The sequence below is a fragment of the Leptodactylus fuscus genome, chromosome 11, assembly GCF_031893055.1.
Source record: "Leptodactylus fuscus isolate aLepFus1 chromosome 11, aLepFus1.hap2, whole genome shotgun sequence".
Taxonomy (NCBI): domain Eukaryota; kingdom Metazoa; phylum Chordata; class Amphibia; order Anura; family Leptodactylidae; genus Leptodactylus; species Leptodactylus fuscus.
In genome coordinates, this window is record NC_134275.1 from 58,257,500 (window position 1) to 58,280,647 (window position 23,148).

At 46.0% G+C, this 23,148-nt stretch overlaps 1 protein-coding gene across 1 annotated transcript in view; it reads right to left on the reverse strand.

The window, feature by feature from the left end:
* Positions 1-23,148, reverse strand: part of LOC142184425 (connector enhancer of kinase suppressor of ras 2-like) — a 193,780-nt gene that overhangs the window by 10,608 nt on the left and 160,024 nt on the right. The window contains exons 14-18 of the mRNA XM_075259286.1: positions 17,248-17,282; positions 7,174-7,222; positions 1,112-1,160; positions 841-1,013; positions 535-608 (exon numbers count right to left, since the gene is read on the reverse strand). Coding sequence (XP_075115387.1) covers positions 535-608; positions 841-1,013; positions 1,112-1,160; positions 7,174-7,222; positions 17,248-17,282 — 380 coding nt within the window. The remainder of the gene's footprint in view (positions 1-534; positions 609-840; positions 1,014-1,111; positions 1,161-7,173; positions 7,223-17,247; positions 17,283-23,148) is intronic.

Sequence of the window (23,148 nt, forward strand, 5' to 3'; positions counted from 1 at the left end):
AATGTCAGAAATACAGAGCACAGGGCGCCTGCTGTATACACTGTGCTATGTACTGTATATACAGGCTACCAGACAGAGGTGCAGAATATAGGGTGACTGCTGTATACACTGTGCTATCTACTATATATACAGGCTACCTGGTGGACAGACAGAATATAGGGTGACTGCTGTATACACTGTGCTATATACTATATATACAGGTTACCAGGGCAAATTACAGTGCATGGGACTCTTGCTATATACACTGTGCTATATACAGTATATACCGGACTGGAGGACAGCTGGCTGGACCCAGCACTTCCCATATACACTGTGCTATATACTGTGATGTATATACTGGACAGGGGCAGCGCGAGCCCAAACTATCAATCAGGACCTGAAGAAATATGTGACAATGGGAGATATTTATTTAGACTGGTGTATTAAATGTTTTCCCCTCCATAAATGCACCCCAGTCTATTCAATAATCACCTCAACCCCCTGAAATACTCTGTGCTGCTGGGTGAGGGTGTAACTGTCTCTCTCACTACTCACTGTTTCCTCCTACATTCGATGGCGCGGTCTATCCTGAATTCTGGTAAACTGATGAATCCTTCCGCCTTCTCATCCTAATAAAAAAGAAACGCCAATGTAATAAAGAGTGACCTCTGCACCCAAATAACCCATTACAAGCTGCCCAAAGCTCAACCCTAAGAGGTCAGCCAGCAGAAGTGTGCATGCAGCTCTGGATGTGACCAGAGTACTGTAATGTATGAATGATGCGATTTTTCGCACTCTCCTTGCAGTTTTTGCTGCTGCCCCCCTTGCCTCCCGTGTGCCCAGGCGGCTGTGGCTACTCACATTCTGGTTGGTGTACCAGTACAGCGAGGAGTCCTTCAGGATGAACCAGTACTTCTTCCATTTCTGGGTGAAGTAGCCTTTTGCGTCTTTCTTCTTCCATAGCCAGCCCTCGCAGTCGCCGTGGCCAAGGTCCTTGCAGGAAATCCGCCGTCGGCTGCTTGTCAGTGACCCCCCTGGGATAAAGCCCGGGATCTTGTTATATTCTGGGGTCGATTCTCTTCATTTTTAACTTAAAATTCAATTTCCAAAAACTTAATTTTTTTTTTTTTACCTTTTGATCTTTTTTTGGTTTTGACCCTCAGCGATGCGTAATGGAAAGACTGCAAGAGAGGAAAGCATATGGTCAGATGTAAGGAGACATGAGATATAATATATGTGTGTATATCTAGATAGCTATAATATATATATATATATATATATATATATATATATATATATATATATATATGCTTATTACAGCTGCTAAGCCTGGGCAACTGCTGCATTATTAGGATATGTTCACACAGGGCCACATGTGCCCGAAACCCGCAGTTTACAATCATGCGGCCATTGGTCACTGCATGTGGGTGAGGTTTGAGCCATGTGCAGCATCAGACCTTTAATAGTTTACAAGGAGACACAAAATTTATAACACATAACCTAAAATTTACACCCTATTGCTGATATTCATACATTATGTATTTCTAGCAGGGGTGTAACTACTGGGATAGCAGCTGCCACTGGGCCCGGGACATTAGAGGGCCCGGTGACAGCCGCTACCGCTGCTTTTTTTTAATTTTTACTCCAGCCAGTAATGGGCCCTATTTACTTACCGATCCTGGCAGGGGCCGGGATCCTTAAGTGACGCCGCGGCACCCACCAACACTATTATTATATTTGGGGGTCTTTTCAGACCCCCGAGTATAATAATCGGAGGCCCAGGAGAGGTAAGAAACATAAAAAACAGTGTTACTTACCTCTCTGCGCTCTACTTCAGTGATGTCCCTGACGTCACATGACCGGGGCCTATGTCCTGGGTCATGTGACGTCCCGGACGTCATTGAAAATGGCCGACACCACCAAGGACTGCAGTGGGATATGTAATTGACAGTGGTTTTTATGTTGGTATCCCCATCGGTCTCAGATTATTATACTCTGGGGTCTGAAAAGACCCCAGAGTATAATACTTGTTCATGGGTGTCCACAATGGGACATAATACTGTGTGTAGGGGCCATTATGGGGCATAATAATATGTGCAGGGGACACTATGGGACATAATACTGTGTGTAGGGGCCACTATGGGACATAATACTGTGTGTAGGGGCCACTATGGGACATAATACTGTGTGTAGGGGCCACTATGGGACATAATACTGTGTGTAGGGGCCACTATGGGACATAATACTGTGTGTAGGGGCCACTATGGGACATAATACTGTGTGTAGGGGCCACTATGGGACATAATACTGTGTGTAGGGGCCACTATGGGACATAATACTGTGTGTAGGGGCCACTATGGGGCATAATACTGTGTGCAGGGGACACTATGGGACATAATACTGTGTGTAGGGGACACTAGGGGGATAACACTGTGTGCAGGGGCCACTATGGGACATAATACTGTGTGTAGGGGCCACTATGGGACATAATACTGTGTGTAGGGGCCACTATGGGACATAATACTGTGTGTAGGGGCCACTATGGGACATAATACTGTGTGTAGGGGCCACTATGGGACATAATACTGTGTGTAGGGGCCACTATGGGACATAATACTGTGTGTAGGGGCCACTATGGGACATAATACTGTGTGTAGGGGCCACTATGGGGCATAATACTGTGTGCAGGGGACACTATGGGACATAATACTGTGTGTAGGGGACACTAGGGGGGTAACACTGTGTGCAGGGGCCACTATGGGACATAATACTGTGAGTAGGGGCCACAATACTGTATGCAGGGGCCACTATGGGACATAATACTGTGTGCAGGGGCCACTATGGGGGATAATACTGTGTGCAGGGGCCACTATGGAGCATAATAGAGCGCGCAGGAATGCCGGGAGGGGGTCGCTCAGGGTCTTCGGCATCGGTCAGGGAGGGAGAGGGGTCAAAAGTTCGCACTGATAACTAGTACAACTACCACAATGACAACGACTATTACTATCATCCAAGCTGCATCTAAACCCTCTAACAACCTACAATCTTGCACAAGTCCATGTCCCAGCCATTCATACCTTATATATTACCAGTATGACTACGACTATTACTGGATCTAAACCCACTTACAACACTCCAAATATAATATTCGGCAGCTTTGTGAATCCTTTAGTCCACTTCTTTTATACTGATCCTGATTTACATATTTATGTTGTATCCTCTAGTCACTCCTAGAGCTGTGTCCGAATTCCTACAACTTTCTTGATACTAGAGAACAGTGCATTGTGGGATATCAGACAGATAGAACTGAGCTGTTTGGTGACCTGGTCTATTAGTTTAGGGGATACGCAAAAATATATTTACAAGGGAAGTAGCAAGTGTTGAATGCAGCTTTGGTAGTGACTGGAGTCAAAGGCGTAAAAGACAAAGATCTCTTTAACCCTATAAATACACGATCCAGAGTCCTAGCCACGGTTTATACTATATTCACATCCAGAGCTGCATCTTCTGCAAGTTTGTCTTTAATCAGACATTCTGAAAGTTCAGATAGATAACCGTCGCAGCAGATCTGAAAGTGAAGTGCATCCAAGTCAGATATCCACGTTGCAGCTCTGAGTGTGAATGGAGTATAACACATGATATAACAGCAGAATTGTGATTATTTGTGATAGCGTCTCCAGGCGGTGAGCAATCAGGAGGAGAATACAGAGCACAGCTCTTGAAGTCTTTGGTATCTTGGGCAGAATCTTGCATGTCTTCTGAGTCTTGCAGATTTGGTGTAATAAGCCTCCTTTATCTCCCGCAGATGCTTGACTCCTTACTGTACACAATAACCCGCCATTAATTACTCTTACGGTTTAGTCGTCTGTAGTCGCGCAATTACAAGACCGTTTCTCAAAGTGACGGAAGATCGTAAAGCATTTATGAAGGAATATATCACGACGCCTGTGGCTTTAACCTGGTTTAGTCACAAGTCCTAGTGGTCAATGGTCAAACCTGTGATATGTGTAGCTATATACGCTGAGACTAAGACAACACTGCCTGTCAGCACAATCAATCAGAAGAACACGGGGGTTTGACCCCATTGGAGCAGTGGTCGGTTTTTCCCTTATCCTATGGATGGGAAATAACTTATTAACCCTTTAAGCCCATTGCTTATATGCCCCCCTTATCGTGCAGTTTCCATAAGCCCAGGACAAGCTGAAAAATCAGGACGATCCTGGTAAATCTCAGACTGTGATGACGTCTGGTTTGGGACTGACGTGACCGCTGGCTCTAATGCTATATACAGTCCCTGACAAAAGTTCTGTCGCTTCTCCATGTTGTGGAATCAAAAGCTTATAAACTGACTTTAAATTCATCTATTGGTTTAAGAAATGACTCCTATGAAAGCTGAAACCCTCCCAAATGTGTTTTATTTATTAAGTAAATAAATTGGCTTCACTGGCAAAATATTGATCATTTAATGAACACAGAAAGGTGAGATTTTGGCAAGACAAAAGTTTTGTCGCCTTGTCATATAATGCCCCCAATCCTAGTGTACAGCCTCACCTGTGCTCACTAATTGGTCAGTTAGTTAGTAAAGATGAGCGAGTACTATTCGAAACGGCCGTTTCGAATAGCACGCACCCATAGGAATGAATGGAAGTGGCCAGCACGCAGACTTTGCCTGCAGCCGGCTGCTTAACCTCCTGCGTGTCGGCTGCGTCCATTCATTCCTATGGGTGCGTGCTATTTGAAACGGGAGTTTCGAATAGTACTCGCTCATCTCTATTAATTAGTGGGTGTGTATAAAAAGAACTCCAGCACCCCAGACCGTCACTAGAACTGCAACTTCACCTCTGACAACATGCCAAAAATCATCCCTGCGACCAAAGCCTTGATTATCAAGAGGATGAAGACCAGATCCACTGCAGAGGTGGCCGCACCTTCAATGTGTCTCAGCGTCAAGTACAAAGAATTAAAAAAAGATCTGAACAGACTGAAGTAGTTTTTGACAAGCCCAGGTCTGTCAGACCCCGCAAGACAACTGCTCAGGAGGAACGTTTGTTGGTTAGAAAATCAAAAGCCAGCCCCTCTTCCACTGCAGCAGAGCTCCAACAGGCCTGGTCACCTCAAGTCCCTGTGTCAGCTAGAACAGTTTGTAGTATTTTGCCTCGAAATGTCCTCCATGGTGGAATTAGTGCCCAGAAGCCAGCACGAAACAAAAGGCAAGGCCCACAGTCTGCTAAACGGATGGACGCTGGAAAAGTGGCAGAAGGTGGATTACTCAGTTGAATCTTCAGTTGAATTACATCACAGCCACCACAAATACTGCAGGAGACCTACTGGAGTTCGTATGGATCCAAGATACACCCAGAAAACAGCTAAGTCTGGTGGTGGAAAGATCATGGTCTGGGGCTACATTCAGTATGGGGGTGTGCAAAACATTTGCAAGGTGGAAGGCAATATCAATAGCCTAAAATATAGTAGTATTAGTAGTATTAGCTTCCTCTTACATTCCCAATCATAAAAGGGGTCAAATTTTGCCACAGGATGGCGCTCCATCTCATCCATCCATCTCTACACTAAAGTTCCTCAAGGCAAAGAAGATGAAGGTGCTCCAGGACTGGCCAGCACAGTCACCAGACATGACCATCACTGAGCAGGTGTGCGGTAGGATGAAAAAGGAAGCTTGGCAGACATCTGGGAAACATGTTAGACGGCATTCTCTGCTATTACTGATGACTTCATCAATAAATTGTATGAATCATTGTTGAGATGCATGGATGCCGTCCTTCATGTTCATGGAAGTCACACAAAATTTTAAATCTGGCTCTAATAGCACCACAACTTCATTCACCAATGTTAGGAAACATATCTTTGTATTTGGACTGAATTATTGGTTTGATTTTCACATTACTTTATGTGGGCGGCAAAACTTTTGTCTTGCCAAAATCTGACCTTTCTGTGTTCATTAAGTGATCAATATTTCGCCAATTTATTTTCTTAACAAAACACATTTAGGAGGGTTTCAGCTTTCATAGGAGTCACTTCTAAAACCAATGGATGTCAGTTTCTAAGCGTTTGATTCCACAACATGGAGAAGCGACAGAACTTTTGCCAAGGACTGTACACTGTCCACTGTCCACATAAACCTTCTCTCGCTCGCCCCACCTGTTTTTTTACTCCCGTTTCTTGTTGAAACAATATTGCGCCTTTTATTACATCCACTGCCCGGGGCTGACAGACGAGGAGCGCTATTATATTTCTCCCTCCATCCATCCCGGTTTCTCTGTGAGACTTTCCACCTAATCTGGGAAATACATTATAGAAACATCAATCGGCAGATATGGCAGCGCCCGACGGGCGGTAAAACTAATGAAAATAAAGAGATCCTACCGCAGGAAGCCGCTGACTGTGAGAATTATAACCAAGATGGAGTAATAACAATATATTAGTGCGAGGCGGAAAACGGCACAAAAAGGTACAAAATACCGAGCGCAAAAATCACCAATAATAGTCATTGTAGGGAGGGCGAGGAGATTGTTATTATTATAGAAGAAGACTATATGTAGTAATAAGATCACCATAGGGACAGATGTACTATACCCAAACCACACCCCCTGTCTGAGAGGTTGTCACAGCCCCGCCCCCTGTTACTGACATCACTGATATAATATAATGACATGTGATCAGACATGAGATCCGCACACCTTATACTACAGTACAGCGATTCATCTATCACTACTGACAACTACCTGTATATATCATGTCTGAGAGGTTGTCACAGCCCCGCCCCCTGTTACTGACATCACTGATATAATATATACAGGGTGCCGATGTCTTGCTGTTAGCTGCTGATGTTCCTTTAAGTGATGACTGAGGTGGCTCCTGATATTTTTTGGGTCACTACAATGTTACGGTTACATAAGACACTTTTACTCCTGTTCTTTCCCTTTCAGTCTGATCTTCTCTGTGATGTTTGGGGCTGCACTTTACACATTATTGCCGCCTTCCTGCTTCACAATGGGGGCCGGGGACGTGCTCCCATGACCGACATATTGAGCTATTTCCGGCACCATGTGCTATACCAGGCTGGGCCCGCTGGGGCCGGTGAGAACACTACAAGCTACTACTCTGATTAAGGCTGTGTTCACATCAGCTGTTTAATGCTGTTTTTAAGGGAATAATAAGAGTCAGCAATCGCTTTACCTTCCTCATCGATGTGGTTCCTTGTCGCTCAGGTGCAGAACTTGTGAACCTGAAATCAGAAGGAAATACCAATCAATATCCAGAAATATCATCCCATAGACAACCCTGCCTTAAAGGGACTGCTCACATTTCATTTTTAGCTGTAGATTACACATAGGGCTCCCTCTAGGTCTCCCTCCCATTGGTGAGAATGGAGTTTGTAATACAGGGGGTATCATGGATATAGTCCTCAGCCTCATGTCTAGTCTGTAATACAGAGGTATCATGGATATAGTCCGCAGCCTCATGACTAGTCTGTAATACAGAGGTATCATGGATATAGTCCGCAGCCTCATGACTAGTCTGTAATACAGGGGGTATATGGATATAGTCCGCAGCCTCATGTCTAGTCTGTAATACAGAGGTATCATGGATATAGTCCGCAGCCTCATGACTAGTCTGTAATACAGGGGGTATATGGATATAGTCCGCAGCCTCATGACTAGTCTGTAATACAGGGGGTATATGGATATAGTCCGCAGCCTCATGACTAGTCTGTAATACAGAGGTATCATGGATATAGTCCGCAGCCTCATGACTAGTCTGTAATACAGGGGGTATCATGGATATAGTCCTCAGCCTCATGTCTAGTCTGTAATACAGAGGTATCATGGATATAGTCCGCAGCCTCATGACTAGTCTGTAATACAGGGGGTATCAGGGATATAGTCCGCAGCCTCATGTCTAGTCTGTAATACAGGGGGTATCATGGATATAGTCCGCAGCCTCATGACTAGTCTGTAATACAGAGGTATCATGGATATAGTCCGCAGCCTCATGACTAGTCTGTAATACAGGGGGTATCATGGATATAGTCCTCAGCCTCATGTCTAGTCTGTAATACAGAGGTATCATGGATATAGTCCGCAGCCTCATGACTAGTCTGTAATACAGGGGGTATATGGATATAGTCCGCAGCCTCATGACTAGTCTGTAATACAGAGGTATCATGGATATAGTCCGCAGCCTCATGACTAGTCTGTAATACAGAGGTATCATGGATATAGTCCGCAGCCTCATGACTAGTCTGTAATACAGGGGGTATCATGGATATAGTCCGCAGCCCCAGGACTAGTCTGTAATACAGGGGGTATATGTATATAGTCCTCAGCCTCATGTCTAGTCTGTAATACAGGGGGTATCATGGATATAGTCCGCAGCCTCATGACTAGTCTGTAATACAGGGGGTATATGGATATAGTCCGCAGCCTCATGACTAGTCTGTAATACAGAGGTATCATGGATATAGTCCGCAGCCTCATGACTAGTCTGTAATACAGAGGTATCATGGATATAGTCCGCAGCCTCATGACTAGTCTGTAATACAGGGGGTATCATGGATATAGTCCGCAGCCCCAGGACTAGTCTGTAATACAGGGGGTATATGTATATAGTCCTCAGCCTCATGTCTAGTCTGTAATACAGGGGGTATATGGATATAGTCCTCAGCCTCATGACTAGTCTGTAATACAGAGGTATCATGGATATAGTCCGCAGCCTCATGACTAGTCTGTAATACAGGGGGTATATGGATATAGTCCGCAGCCTCATGACTAGTCTGTAATACAGAGGTATCATGGATATAGTCCGCAGCCTCATGACTAGTCTGTAATACAGGGGGTATCATGGATATAGTCCGCAGCCTCATGACTAGTCTGTAATACAGGGGGTATCATGGATATAGTCCGCAGCCTCATGTCTAGTCTGTAATACAGGGGGTATCATGGATATAGTCCGCAGCCTCATGTCTAGTCTGTAATACAGGGGGTATCATGGATATAGTCCGCAGCCTCATGTCTAGTCTGTAATACAGGGGGTATCATGGATATAGTCCGCAGCCTCATGTCTAGTCTGTAATACAGGGGGTATCATGGATATAGTCCTCAGCCTCATGACTAGTCTGTAATACAGGGGGTATCAGGGATATAGTCCGCAGCCTCATGTCTAGTCTGTAATACAGGGGGTATCATGGATATAGTCTGCAACCTCATGTCTAGTCTGTAATACAGGGGGTATCATGGATATAGTCCGCAGCCTCATGACTAGTCTGTAATACAGGGGGTATCAGGGATATAGTCTGCAGCCTCATGACTAGTCTGTAATACAGAGGTATCATGGATATAGTCCGCAGCCTCATGACTAGTCTGTAATACAGGGGGTATCATGGATATAGTCCGCAGCCCCAGGACTAGTCTGTAATACAGGGGGTATATGTATATAGTCCTCAGCCTCATGTCTAGTCTGTAATACAGGGGGTATCATGGATATAGTCCGCAGCCTCATGACTAGTCTGTAATACAGAGGTATCATGGATATAGTCCGCAGCCTCATGTCTAGTCTGTAATACAGGGGGTATCATGGATATAGTCCTCAGCCTCATGACTAGTCTGTAATACAGGGGGTATCAGGGATATAGTCCGCAGCCTCATGTCTAGTCTGTAATACAGGGGGTATCATGGATATAGTCCGCAGCCTCATGACTAGTCTGTAATACAGGGGGTATCAGGGATATAGTCTGCAGCCTCATGACTAGTCTGTAATACAGGGGGTATCATGGATATAGTCCGCAGCCCCAGGACTAGTCTGTAATACAGGGGGTATCATGGATATAGTCTGCAACCTCATGTCTAGTCTGTAATACAGGGGGTATCATGGATATAGTCCGCAGCCTCATGTCTAGTCTGTAATACAGGGGGTATCATGGATATAGTCTGCAACCTCATGTCTAGTCTGTAATACAGGGGGTATCATGGATATAGTCCGCAGCCTCATGTCTAGTCTGTAATACAGGGGGTATCATGGATATAGTCTGCAACCTCATGTCTAGTCTGTAATACAGGGGGTATCATGGATATAGTCCGCAGCCTCATGTCTAGTCTGTAATACAGGGGGTATCATGGATATAGTCCTCAGCCTCATGACTAGTCTGTAATACAGGGGGTATCAGGGATATAGTCCGCAGCCTCATGTCTAGTCTGTAATACAGGGGGTATCATGGATATAGTCTGCAGCCTCATGTCTAGTCTGTAATACAGGGGGTATCAGGGATATAGTCCGCAGCCTCATGACTAGTCTGTAATACAGGGGGTATCATGGATATAGTCCGCAGCCTCATGTCTAGTCTGTAATACAGGGGGTATCATGGATATAGTCTGCAACCTCATGTCTAGTCTGTAATACAGGGGGTATCATGGATATAGTCCGCAGCCTCATGACTAGTCTGTAATACAGGGGGTATCAGGGATATAGTCTGCAGCCTCATGACTAGTCTGTAATACAGGGGGTATCATGGATATAGTCCGCAGCCCCAGGACTAGTCTGTAATACAGGGGGTATATGGATATAGTCCTCAGCCTCATGTCTAGTCTGTAATACAGGGGGTATCATGGATATAGTCCGCAGCCTCATGACTAGTCTGTAATACAGAGGTATCATGGATATAGTCCGCAGCCTCATGACTAGTCTGTAATACAGGGGGTATCATGGATATAGTCCGCAGCCTCATGACTAGTCTGTAATACAGGGGGTATCATGGATATAGTCCGCAGCCCCAGGACTAGTCTGTAATACAGGGGGTATCATGGATATAGTCCTCAGCCTCATGACTAGTCTGTAATACAGGGGGTATCAGGGATATAGTCCGCAGCCTCATGTCTAGTCTGTAATACAGGGGGTATCATGGATATAGTCTGCAGCCTCATGTCTAGTCTGTAATACAGGGGGTATCAGGGATATAGTCCACAGCCTCATGACTAGTCTGTAATACAGGGGGTATCATGGATATAGTCCGCAGCCTCATGTCTAGTCTGTAATACAGAGGTATCAGGGATATAGTCCGCAGCCTCATGTCTAGTCTGTAATACAGGGGGTATCATGGATATAGTCTGCAGCCTCATGACTAGTCTGAAATACAGGGGGTATCATGGATATAGTCCGCAGCCTCATGACTAGTCTGTAATACAGGGGGTATCAGGGATATAGTCTGCAGCCTCATGACTAGTCTGTAATACAGAGGTATCATGGATATAGTCCGCAGCCTCATGACTAGTCTGTAATACAGGGGGTATCATGGATATAGTCCGCAGCCTCATGACTAGTCTGTAATACAGGGGGTATATGGATATAGTCCTCAGCCTCATGTCTAGTCTGTAATACAGGGGGTATCATGGATATAGTCCGCAGCCTCATGACTAGTCTGTAATACAGGGGGTATCATGGATATAGTCCGCAGCCTCATGTCTAGTCTGTAATACAGAGGTATCATGGATATAGTCCACAGCCTCATGACTAGTCTGTAATACAGGGGGTATCATGGATATAGTCCGCAGCCTCATGTCTAGTCTGTAATACAGAGGTATCATGGATATAGTCCACAGCCTCATGACTAGTCTGTAATACAGGGGGTATCATGGATATAGTCCTCAGCCTCATGACTAGTCTGTAATACAGGGGTATCATGGATATAGTCTGCAGCCTCATGACTAGTCTGTAATACAGGGGGTATCATGAATATAGTCTGCAGTGTCATGACTAGTCTGTAATACAGGGGGTATCAGGGATATAGTCCTCAGCCTCATGACTAGTCTGTAATACAGGGGGTATCAGGGATATAGTCTGCAGCCTCATGTCTAGTCTGTAATACAGGGGGTATCATGGATATAGTCCTCAGCCTCATGACTAGTCTGTAATACAGGGGGTATCAGGGATATAGTCTGCAGCCTCGTGACTAGTCTGTAATACAGGGGGTATCATGGATATAGTCCTCAGCCTCATGACTAGTCTGTAATACAGGGGGTATCAGGGATATAGTCCGCAGCCTCATGACTAGTCTGTAATACAGGGGTATATGGATATAGTCCTCAGCCTCATGACTAGTCTGTAATACAGGGGGTATCATGGATATAGTCCTCAGCCTCATGACTAGTCTGTAATACAGGGGGTATCATGGATATAGTCCGCAGCCTCATGACTAGTCTGTAATACAGGGGGTATCAGGGATATAGTCTGCAGCCTCATGTCTAGTCTGTAATACAGAGGTATCATGGATATAGTCCACAGCCTCATGACTAGTCTGTAATACAGGGGGTATCATGGATATAGTCCACAGCCTCATGACTAGTCTGTAATACAGGGGTATATGGATATAGTCCACAGCCTCATGACTAGTCTGTAATACAGGGGGTATCATGGATATAGTCCGCAGCCTCATGACTAGTCTGTAATACAGAGGTATCATGGATATAGTCCGCAGCCTCATGACTAGTCTGTAATACAGGGGGTATCATGGATATAGTCCGCAGCCTCATGACTAGTCTGTAATACAGGGGGTATCAGGGATATAGTCTGCAGCCTCATGTCTAGTCTGTAATACAGAGGTATCATGGATATAGTCCGCAGCCTCATGACTAGTCTGTAATACAGGGGGTATCATGGATATAGTCCGCAGCCTCATGACTAGTCTGTAATACAGGGGGTATCAGCGATATAGTCCGCAGCCTCATGACTAGTCTGTAATACAGAGGTCTCTACAAAAACATCCCAGAAGAAGAACTAACTCCAGAACAGCAACAGATAATCACCAAACTGAGGGACATGGAGAAAGTCATCAAAGACTTCCAGAACCCTCTGGACTCGCCAATCACCATAAAAGATATACAAGAAAGAATTGTCCTGCTGAAAGGCAAAAAGGCCAGTGGCCCTGACGGCATCCTACCAGAGATGATCAAATACAGCTCTCCAGCAATACACGCGGCACTGGCAAAGCTATTCACCCTCGTGCTCAATGCTGGACACTTCCCCGAAGACTGGAACAAAGGGCTCATAACCCCCATCTACAAGAATGGGGACCAATATGACCCCAACAACTACAGAGGGATCTGCGTCAGCAGCACGCTGGGGAAACTGTTCAACAGCATCATCAATAACAGAATCCTCACCTTCCTCACACAACACGGGGTCCTCAGCAAGAGCCAAGCAGGGTTCATGCCAAACCACCGCACCACAGACCATATCTACACCCTGCACAGCCTCATCAAGACGCACGTCCACAACACCAGAAGAGGCAAGATATTCGCCTGCTTCGTAGACTTTAAGAAGGCGTTTGATTCAGTATGGCACCCAGGCCTACTCCTGAAACTCCTAGAGAGTGGAATAGGAGGAAGAACGTACGACGTCATCAAGAGCTCCTACACCAGAAACCAGTGCAGTGTGAAGGTGAATGGGAAAAGGACCGCATACTTCCAACAGGCCCGAGGGGTCAGACAAGGCTGTAGCCTGAGCCCAACGCTCTTCAACATCTATATCAATGAACTGGCTACAGCCCTGGAGACCTCACCAATCCCAGGCCTCACCCTGAACAATCGAGAGGTGAAGTTCCTGCTATACGCCGATGACCTCCTACTCCTGGCCCCCACCGAGAAAGACCTCCAAGAAAGTCTGTCAGTGCTGGAAAAATTCAGCACCACATGGGCCCTACCCAACAACCAGAAGAAGACCAAAGTCATGGTATTCCAGAAGAAGGGCCACAATAAAGCCTCCACCCCACAATTCACACTGAACGGCTCCACACTGGAGAAAACCAACAGCTACACCTACCTGGGGCTGGAGCTCAGCCAATCAGGAAGCTTCAAAGCAGCAATAGAAACCCTGAAAGCAAAAGCCTGCAGAACCTTCTACGCCATCAGAAGACAACTGTACCACCTCAAACCACCAGTGAGGGTCTGGCTGAAGATATTTGACGCAGTCATCGCTCCAATCCTTCTCTATGGCAGTGAGGTTTGGGGCTCAGCCACCTACCCAGACCAGTCAAGGTGGGATTCCAGCCCAACAGAGAACTTCCACCTGGAGTTCTGCAAATACCTGCTCCATGTCCATCGCAACACCACCAACATGGCCTGCAGGGCAGAGCTAGGCAGACTCCCCCTATGGCTCACCATACAGAAGAGGGCGCTAGCTTTCCAGGCACACATCCAGGGGAGCAAGCCTGACTCCTACCACCACCAAGCATGGCTAAGCCACCTGAGCAAACCAGACACTCACCAACCAAACAACAGCCAACCACCAAACCAAAAACACCAACAGATGATAACCAAGGCCAAAATAAAGGCGACCACAGAGGCAAACAGAGAGCGGTACATTGAAGAATGGAGAAACGAAATAAATAACTCCAAGAAACTCACCGTGTACCAATCCCTACAAAGGGACTACACCATGGCCACCTACCTGGAGAGAATACGCCACCCCAAGCACAGACAGACCCTGAGCCGGTACAGACTGAGCGCCCACAACCTAGAGATAGAGACGGGGCGATACAGGCAGACGTACAAGCCACGGGAGAAGAGACTGTGCCAGCACTGTGACCAGGGGGTCCTAGAAGACGAGACCCACTTCCTGCTACACTGCACCAAATACTCAGCTGTGAGGGCCGTCTACTACCAAAGACTCTCTGCCCACATCCCAGACTTCATATCTGCAGACGAGAAGAGGAAACTCTACATCCTACTGGGAGAAGAAGAGGCCACTGTGGAGATCGCTGCCCAATACGTGTCCAGCTGTCACCAAATAAGAGGAAGATGAGACTCCACGGACTGTTATATTTATCCCAATACACCCGCCCCACCCCACCCCACCTCCCCATATAGCAGTCACCAACGAAGAGGAAGATGAGACTCCATGGACTGTTATACCCCAAACCAACCGCCCCGCCCCACCCCACCTCCCCATATAACGGTCACCAACGAAGAGGAAGATGAGACTCCATGGACTGTTATACCCCAAACCACCCACACCACCCCCACCACTCACCCACCCGAGTCCAACTCCCCCCCCCACTCTACTAGCTTTGGCAATGCCAAATATCTATTCGGACGTGCCAATAAAGCTTTTTTGATTTGATTTGTCTGTAATACAGGGGGTATCATGGATATAGTCCGCAGCCTCATAACTAGTCTGTAATACAGGGGGTATCATGGATATAGTCCGCAGCCTCATAACTAGTCTGTAATACAGAGGTATCATGGATATAGTCCGCAGCCTCATGACTAGTCTGTAATACAGGGGGTATCAGGGATATAGTCCTCAGCCTCATGTCTAGTCTGTAATACAGGGGTATCATGGATATAGTCCGCAGCCTCATGTCTAGTCTGTAATACAGGGGGTATATGGATATAGTCCGCAGCTTCATGACTAGTCTGTAATACAGGGGGTATCATGGATATAGTCCGCAGCCTCATGACTAGTCTGTAATACAGGGGGTATCATGGATATAGTCCGCAGCCTCATGACTAGTCTGTAATACAGGGGGTATCATGGATATAGTCCGCAGCCTCATGTCTAGTCTGTAATACAGGGGTATCATGGATATAGTCCGCAGCCTCATGTCTAGTCTGTAATACAGGGGGTATCAGGGATATAGTCCGCAGCCTCATGTCTAGTCTGTAATACAGAGGTATCATGGATATAGTCCGCAGCCTCATGTCTAGTCTGTAATACAGGGGGTATCATGGATATAGTCCGCAGCCTCATGTCTAGTCTGTAATACAGGGGGTATCATGGATATAGTCCGCAGCCTCATGTCTAGTCTGTAATACAGAGGTATCATGGATATAGTCCGCAGCCTCATGTCTAGTCTGTAATACAGGGGGTATCATGGATATAGTCCGCAGCCCCAGGACTAGTCTGTAATACAGGGGGTATCATGGATATAGTCCGCAGCCTCATGACTAGTCTGTAATACAGGGGTATCATGGATATAGTCTGCAGCCTCATGACTAGTCTGTAATACAGGGGTATCATGGATATAGTCCGCAGCCTCATGACTAGTCTGTAATACAGGGGGTATCAGGGATATAGTCTGCAGCCTCATGTCTAGTCTGTAATACAGAGGTATCATGGATATAGTCCGCAGCCTCATGTCTAGTCTGTAATACAGGGGGTATCATGGATATAGTCCGCAGCCTCATGTCTAGTCTGTAATACAGGGGGTATCATGGATATAGTCCGCAGCCTCATGTCTAGTCTGTAATACAGGGGATATCAAGGATATAGTCCGCAGCCTCATGACTAGTCTGTAATACAGGGGTATCATGGATATAGTCTGCAGCCTCATGACTAGTCTGTAATACAGGGGTATCATGGATATAGTCCTCAGCCTCATGACTAGTCTGTAATACAGGGGTATATGGATATAGTCCGCAGCCTCGTGACTAGTCTGTAATACAGGGGGTATCATGGATATAGTCCGCAGCCTCGTGACTAGTCTGTAATACAGGGGGTATCAAGGATATAGTCCGCAGCCCCAGGACTAGTTTGTAATACAGGGGTATATGGATATAGTCCGCAGCCTCAGGACTAGTCTGTAATACAGAGGTATCATGGATATAGTCCTCAGCCTCATGACTAGTCCGTGGTTGCTCTTCTTATTTCCATAAATGAATAGTTCTGTAATTTTCTAATCCACTTTCTGTTTTATTATTTACTGATTTTAAGATTTCCGCTTGCTGTCACTGAATGGGATGATTCTTGTGTATATCCAGAGGCGGACAATCCATCCTGACCTAATAGTTCTCACCACTGAGGGTTTGTTACAGTTGTATCCAGTCTCCTCTCCCCCACGTTGTGATAATTTGTTACAATGTGTCGGTGCAGGTAACATGTATCACCCTGGACTCCACAGGACATCCTCGCAATGACAGGTGACTTGTGACTGTCCATATCACCATTATAAACTGGATCAGTGCAGCAGAATAACCTGAGCCCACAAACTGCTGTCCAAAGGTGACCCCAAAATAACAGACATCGAGCTTGTGTCGAATTCCTAAAACAGGACCGAATACCTCACCCCTATAGGGCTATACACATCTGTCATAAGAATCTACATACATTGTATAGTGAGAGCACTGCTCTGCAGGATGACACTAAATCACAGATCATGTGCGTTATCTTACTACTGATCTGTGGATTAGACCAATTGATTTCATTTCTATTATACCCCTGCTCATATTCTAGACCATAATACGCAGAATAAAGATGGATTACCTTTCAGAGTCGCCCCCGATAGTGTCGCCCGCTCTCTGTATGGGAAAAAATGAGAATAATATTTAGCAACATGTGATGGGAGGAGAAAAAGAAGTACGAGAAGCAGAATCATAAACACAATGTGACCAAGCGAGCGGAGTCAGGAAGTGAGGAGACGGAATACAGAAGCCATGAAAGAACGAAAGTCACCAGAGCGATGAATGTCCGACCACAAAGAGAGCTCAGAAGAGGAGAAAATATAACATTATAATAACTATAATCCATGTATCATACCAGACAGAAGAGTAACTATATACTGATCGCAGGAGGCACTACTGTATATTATACTCCAGAGCTGCGCTCACTATTCTGCTGGTGCAGTCACTGTGTACATACATTACATTACTCATCCTGTACTGATCCTGAGTTACATCCTGTATAATACTCCAGAGCTGCGCTCACTATTCTGCTGATACGTTCACTGTGTACATACATTACATTACTTATCCTGTACGGATCCTGAGTTACATCCTGTATCATACTCCAGAGCTGCACTCACTATTCTGCTGGTACAGTCACTGTGTACATACATTACATTACTTATCCTGTACTGATCCTGAGTTACATCCTGTATTATACTCCAGAGCTGTGCTCACTATTCTGCTGGTACAGTCACTGTGTACATACATTACATTACTTATCCTGTACTTATCCTGAGTTACATCCTGTATAATACTCCAGAGCTGCACTCACTATCCCGCTGGTGCAGTCACTGTGTACATACATTACATTACTTATCCTGTACTGATCCTGAGTTACATTCTGTATTATACTCCAGAGCTGCATTCACTGTTCTGCTGGTGCAGTCACTGTGTACATACATTATATTACTTATCATGTACTGATCCTGAGTTACATCCTGTATAATACTCCAGAGCTGCACTCACTATTCTGCTGGTACAGTCACTGTGTACATATATTACATTACTTATCCTGTACTGATCCTGAGTTACATCCTGTACTATACTCCAGAGCTGCGCTCACTATTCTGCTGGTGCAGTCACTGTGTACATACATTCCATTACTTATCCTGTACTGATCCTGAGTTACATCCTGTATTATACTCCAGAGCTGTGCTCACTATTCTGCTGGTGCAATCACTGTGTACATACATTACATTACTTATCCTGTACTGATCCTGAGTTACATCCTGTATTATACTCCAGAGCTGCACTCACTATTCTGCTGGTGTAGTCACTGTGTACATACATTACATTACTTATCCTGTACTGATCCTGAGTTACATCCTGTATTATACTCCAGAGCTGCGCTCACTATTCTGCTGGTGCAGTCACTGTGTACATACATTACATTACTTATCCTGTACTGATCCTGAGTTACATCCTGTATTATACTCCAGAGCTGCACTCACTATTCTGCTGGTGCAGTCACTATGTACATACATTACATTACTTATCCTGTACTGATCCTGAGTTACATCCTGTATTATACTCCAGAGCTACACTCACTATTCTGCTGGTGCAGTCACTGTGTACATACACTACATTACTTATCCTGTACTGATCCTGAGTTACATCCTGTATTATACTCCAGAGCTGCAATCACTAATCTGTATCCATTGGCAAGTAAGACAAAAAATAATTCTTTGTGAGACAGATTTCAGTATATCAAGGGAAAAAATTCCTTCCAAACTCCAGATATGACAATTGGAGTTACTTTTGCACCTCACAGCTGTCTGTTCATACATTGCATGTGCTCTGGTGAGTTGCATTCTGGGTAGTGGGCTCTTTACCCCTGGCCCTGTACAGGCATCTGGCTCAGCTGATCTGTTGGGGTGGGGGTTGGGGGTCTGTCAGTCAGTGGTCACCTCCTTGTGACCCGGACTCCTAGCCTCCTGGGAATTTCACGGTAATAAATATAGAAAGAGGAACCAGTCAGTGAGGGGAGGTGTGGCACAGAAATGGTTAATAGTCAGCGTGACTGTCAGCTCCTGAGCTCAGCACAATCCCCAGTAGTAGGGATCAGCGGTGAGGGTTTGTGCCTGATGTGTGATTACTCTCCTGGCTCTTTGTGGGTGTTCACACTTCCTCTTTCTGGCACAGACCTAGACTGGGCGCGCGGGGTTTGGGGGAGCCCCCGCTGCTGGGCTGGTCTGACACCTGTGTCTACATTATTTTTAGAATTTTCCACCTTGGTATTATGGCGACAAATATCGCCCACCAGACTCACTGATTCGGACGCCCGGGGTGTCATCACCCTCAGTTCCCTGTACACTTTTACAGGGGTCTCCCTGCAACCTTCAGCTGTATTCATTTCCTCCAGAGCTGCAATCTGTATTCTCTTTCTTAGGTTTTATGTAAACTGTTGGGGTGCGGGCCACCAAGAAGGCATGCTCGCAGCTCTGGATGTGACTAGAGTATGTCAGGAAACAGAATCTTCTATGAAGTGCTCAGGTGGATAGAAAGCACCAGGTGGCGCCTGCACAGGATGTGATAAGACATAAGGTTTCCATGAAGTGTAGACTACAGACACGCAGATATACATCATATACATTATATACATATATACTGTATACATACATCATATAGCATGCGGCCTCCTCATCCACTACTGGAGAGGTTACATTGATGTCTTGTTCACATGTGACGTATAGCGAGGATGAAGCTCAGACACTGCCCCATAACTCTGAAGAGCGGCCGCAGCAGAAGACGTCGCAGTAGCCGCCATGGTTACCGCACTGACCTTGGTGCTACAAAACTGATTGTATATATTGTGGCTGACAATGGCGGCTAAAAATCTAAGAATCACGTATTCACGATGTGAGAGCAGAGCAAGTGACAGCAGCGCCATCTAGGACATGTCTGCTAGAAACCTTGTGCTCAAGGAGGGCAAGGAGTTAAACACGTGACGGAAGTGGAAGATAAAATATAACAATATCAAAAGGTACAATGTTACTATATTATTAGAGCCTATTCCCAGCAGCACAGAGGATTTCAGTAAAGGAGTGTGCTGATCTTGTAGGGGAGGTCACAGACTGAGAACTACATAGTGGATGGAGCAGCACAGAGGATTTCAGGAGAGGAGTGTTCTGCTCTTGTAGGGGGGGTCACAGACTGAGAACTACTTAGTGGATGGAGCAGCACAGAGGATTTCAGGAGAAGAGTGTTCTGCTCTTATAGGGGGAGTATGAAAGAGTGTGCTGATCCTATAAGGGAGGTGACATAGTCCCCAGCAGTACAGAGGATTTCAGGAGAGGAGTGTGCTGATCTTATAGGAGGAGTGTGGAGGAGTGTGCTGATCTTATAGGGGAGGTCACATGGTCCCCAGCAGTACAGAGGATTTCAGGAGAAGAGTGTTTTGCTCTTATAGGGGATATCACAGACTGAGAGATACACTGTGTAATTCTCCACAGCAGCACAGAGTATTTTAAAGATTAATCATTGGGAAGTGACAATTTGAGATATTTTCAAACCATTTTGAGATATTTGTTTGTAATATAAAATATATATTACTGAGATCCTCTCCTGGCCTTGTCCTGCTCTCAGTAGTGGTTATATTTGGGAGGTGTCTCCGAGTCCTCCTGTGCTGCTGCTGTGTGACCAGCGCTCCATTCACTTCTGTAGAACTGCACCAGTGTCTTGTGTGTAGCTTGCGATCCTCTCCACCGCCATTAGTACAAGGACGCGTTTCGGAGCGGCTGACATCCCCGCAGGCCGCATCACATCCCACTCTCCAGAGCAGCAGAAATTCGCATTTTCCAGGTCTTTTGTGTCCTGGGCTCAGCGCCGATGATTACAGTTTCATTAATGGCTGTTTTACTGCCGCATAAAAGCTGTCAGGACGGATCTATGTCACAGGCCGCGGTGCGGGGGGCGCCGGCGCTCAGCACACCAGACTGACATTCATTGTGACAGATTGGGCTTTTCGTGTGTCTGTGATCAGCTGCGCGGCACGAAGGGAAAACCTCACCGAGATCCAAAGTATCCAAATAACGTGTGTACATCTAAGGGCCACAACACTGGACCCCGGGGCCCGGGACTGGAACGTTAGCAAGAGCCTCGAAACTTAAAGGGCCAGTGTCCAAAAACAGCAAAATTATTGTGACATAAAATGTGATGGTCTCAGCTTGCAGTCTGTGAATGGAAACATTGTGACTGAGGCCTGCTCACACAGCTGAGGGCTTGTTACCTGTGCACCACATGTACTGAGAGGTGCAAACTGGTGGATCATGAGGGCTGTGCAAAATGACTGCAAGCTCTGCAGCCCAGCAGATGTGACGATGGAAACAAGAAATCGATGCCCAGAACATTGTCAGAATCACAGACCTGTTTTCGGACTGAAGTTCCTTGGCCCAAAATTCAACATCCCCTAGGAAATAAATCATAGTGCTCTGCGTATTTGGGGGTCTTCTGCTGGACCACTATTGGCCCCCGCTGTGGATCCTCTGATACTCTGCAGGACCACTTCGACACTGCATAGACTTTGCCAGGAGTAGCAATTCTACAACCTGGGCAGCAGGAGAGCCCCTTGGCACACAACACCCCAAATTCCTATACATTGGACTACATGGAGCAGCACATAACAGTCACTGGTTCATCCTCTCAGTGTCATCCCAGACATGAGGGGGGTGCTCAACCATCATCTGCTCATAGTTGGGGGCTCTCTGTAACATCTAATAGAGATGGTACCCCACATCCTGATCACTATTCACTATCACACCATGTGGCGCACTCGCTGTCAGGGGCTTTGATGTGATACATTTGCTTCAGCTTTCTGTGGGGTGCTGCTGAGTGGGGGTGGGGGACAGGAAGACACAGCGCAGACATGTACCATGCAGGAAACCGGCGAGCGACATGAGAAGTTATAATGTTATAATCCACATTTAAAGTGCATCAGGCCAATGCTCCGGACCATATAAAGTGTAGTACGGAATATCATAATGGAAACCCTTCCAATAAAAGCTGGGAATGATTTACTTCCTATTAAATATCTCCTACAGTGCACCTAACAAAAGCTACCCAACACCAGTGCACCTAAAAAAAAGCTACCCAACTCCAGTTCACTTAACAAAAGCTACCCCACCTCCAGTGCACCTAACAAAAGCTACCCCACCTCCAGTGCACCTAATAAAATCTATCCCATCTCCAGTGCACCTAATAGAAGCTACCCCACCTCCAGTGCACCTAATAGAAGCTACCTCACCTCAATTCACCTAATAAAAGCTACCCCACCTCCAATGCACCTAACAGAAGCTACCTCACCTCAATTCACCTAATAGAAGCTACCCCACCTCCAGTGCACCTAATAGAAGCTACCCCACCTCCAGTGCACCTAATAGAAGCTACATCACCTCCAATGCACCTAATAGAAGCTACCCCACCTCCAGTGCACCTAATAGAAGCCACCCCACCTCCAGTGCACCTAATAGAAGCCACCCCACCTCCAGTGCACCTAATAGAAGCTACATCACCTCCAATGCACCTAATAGAAGCTACCCCACCTCCAGTGCACCTAATAGAAGCCACCCCACCTCCAGTGCACCTAATAGAAGCTACCCCACCTCCAGTGCACCTAATAGAAGCCACCCCACCTCCAGTGCACCTAATAGAAGCTACATCACCTCCAATGCACCTAATAGAAGCTACTCCACTTCCAGTGCACTACTAGGAGGACTTTTCTCTCTGCCGGTTTCAGTATAGAATCAGCGGAATCCGGGCGGACCCCATTATAGTCTATGAAGTCTGCGGGAAACTGCTTTTTAAGCAAACAGGGTCTCCGTCATTTGGGTCCCCAATGTGGACCCAGACACCAGTGTTAACCTATTGTAAGGCAGAAGCACAGATCTCTCTCTTGGTCTTCACATTGTAGTCAGTTGGCTAGTGACTTCTATGCAATGAAACT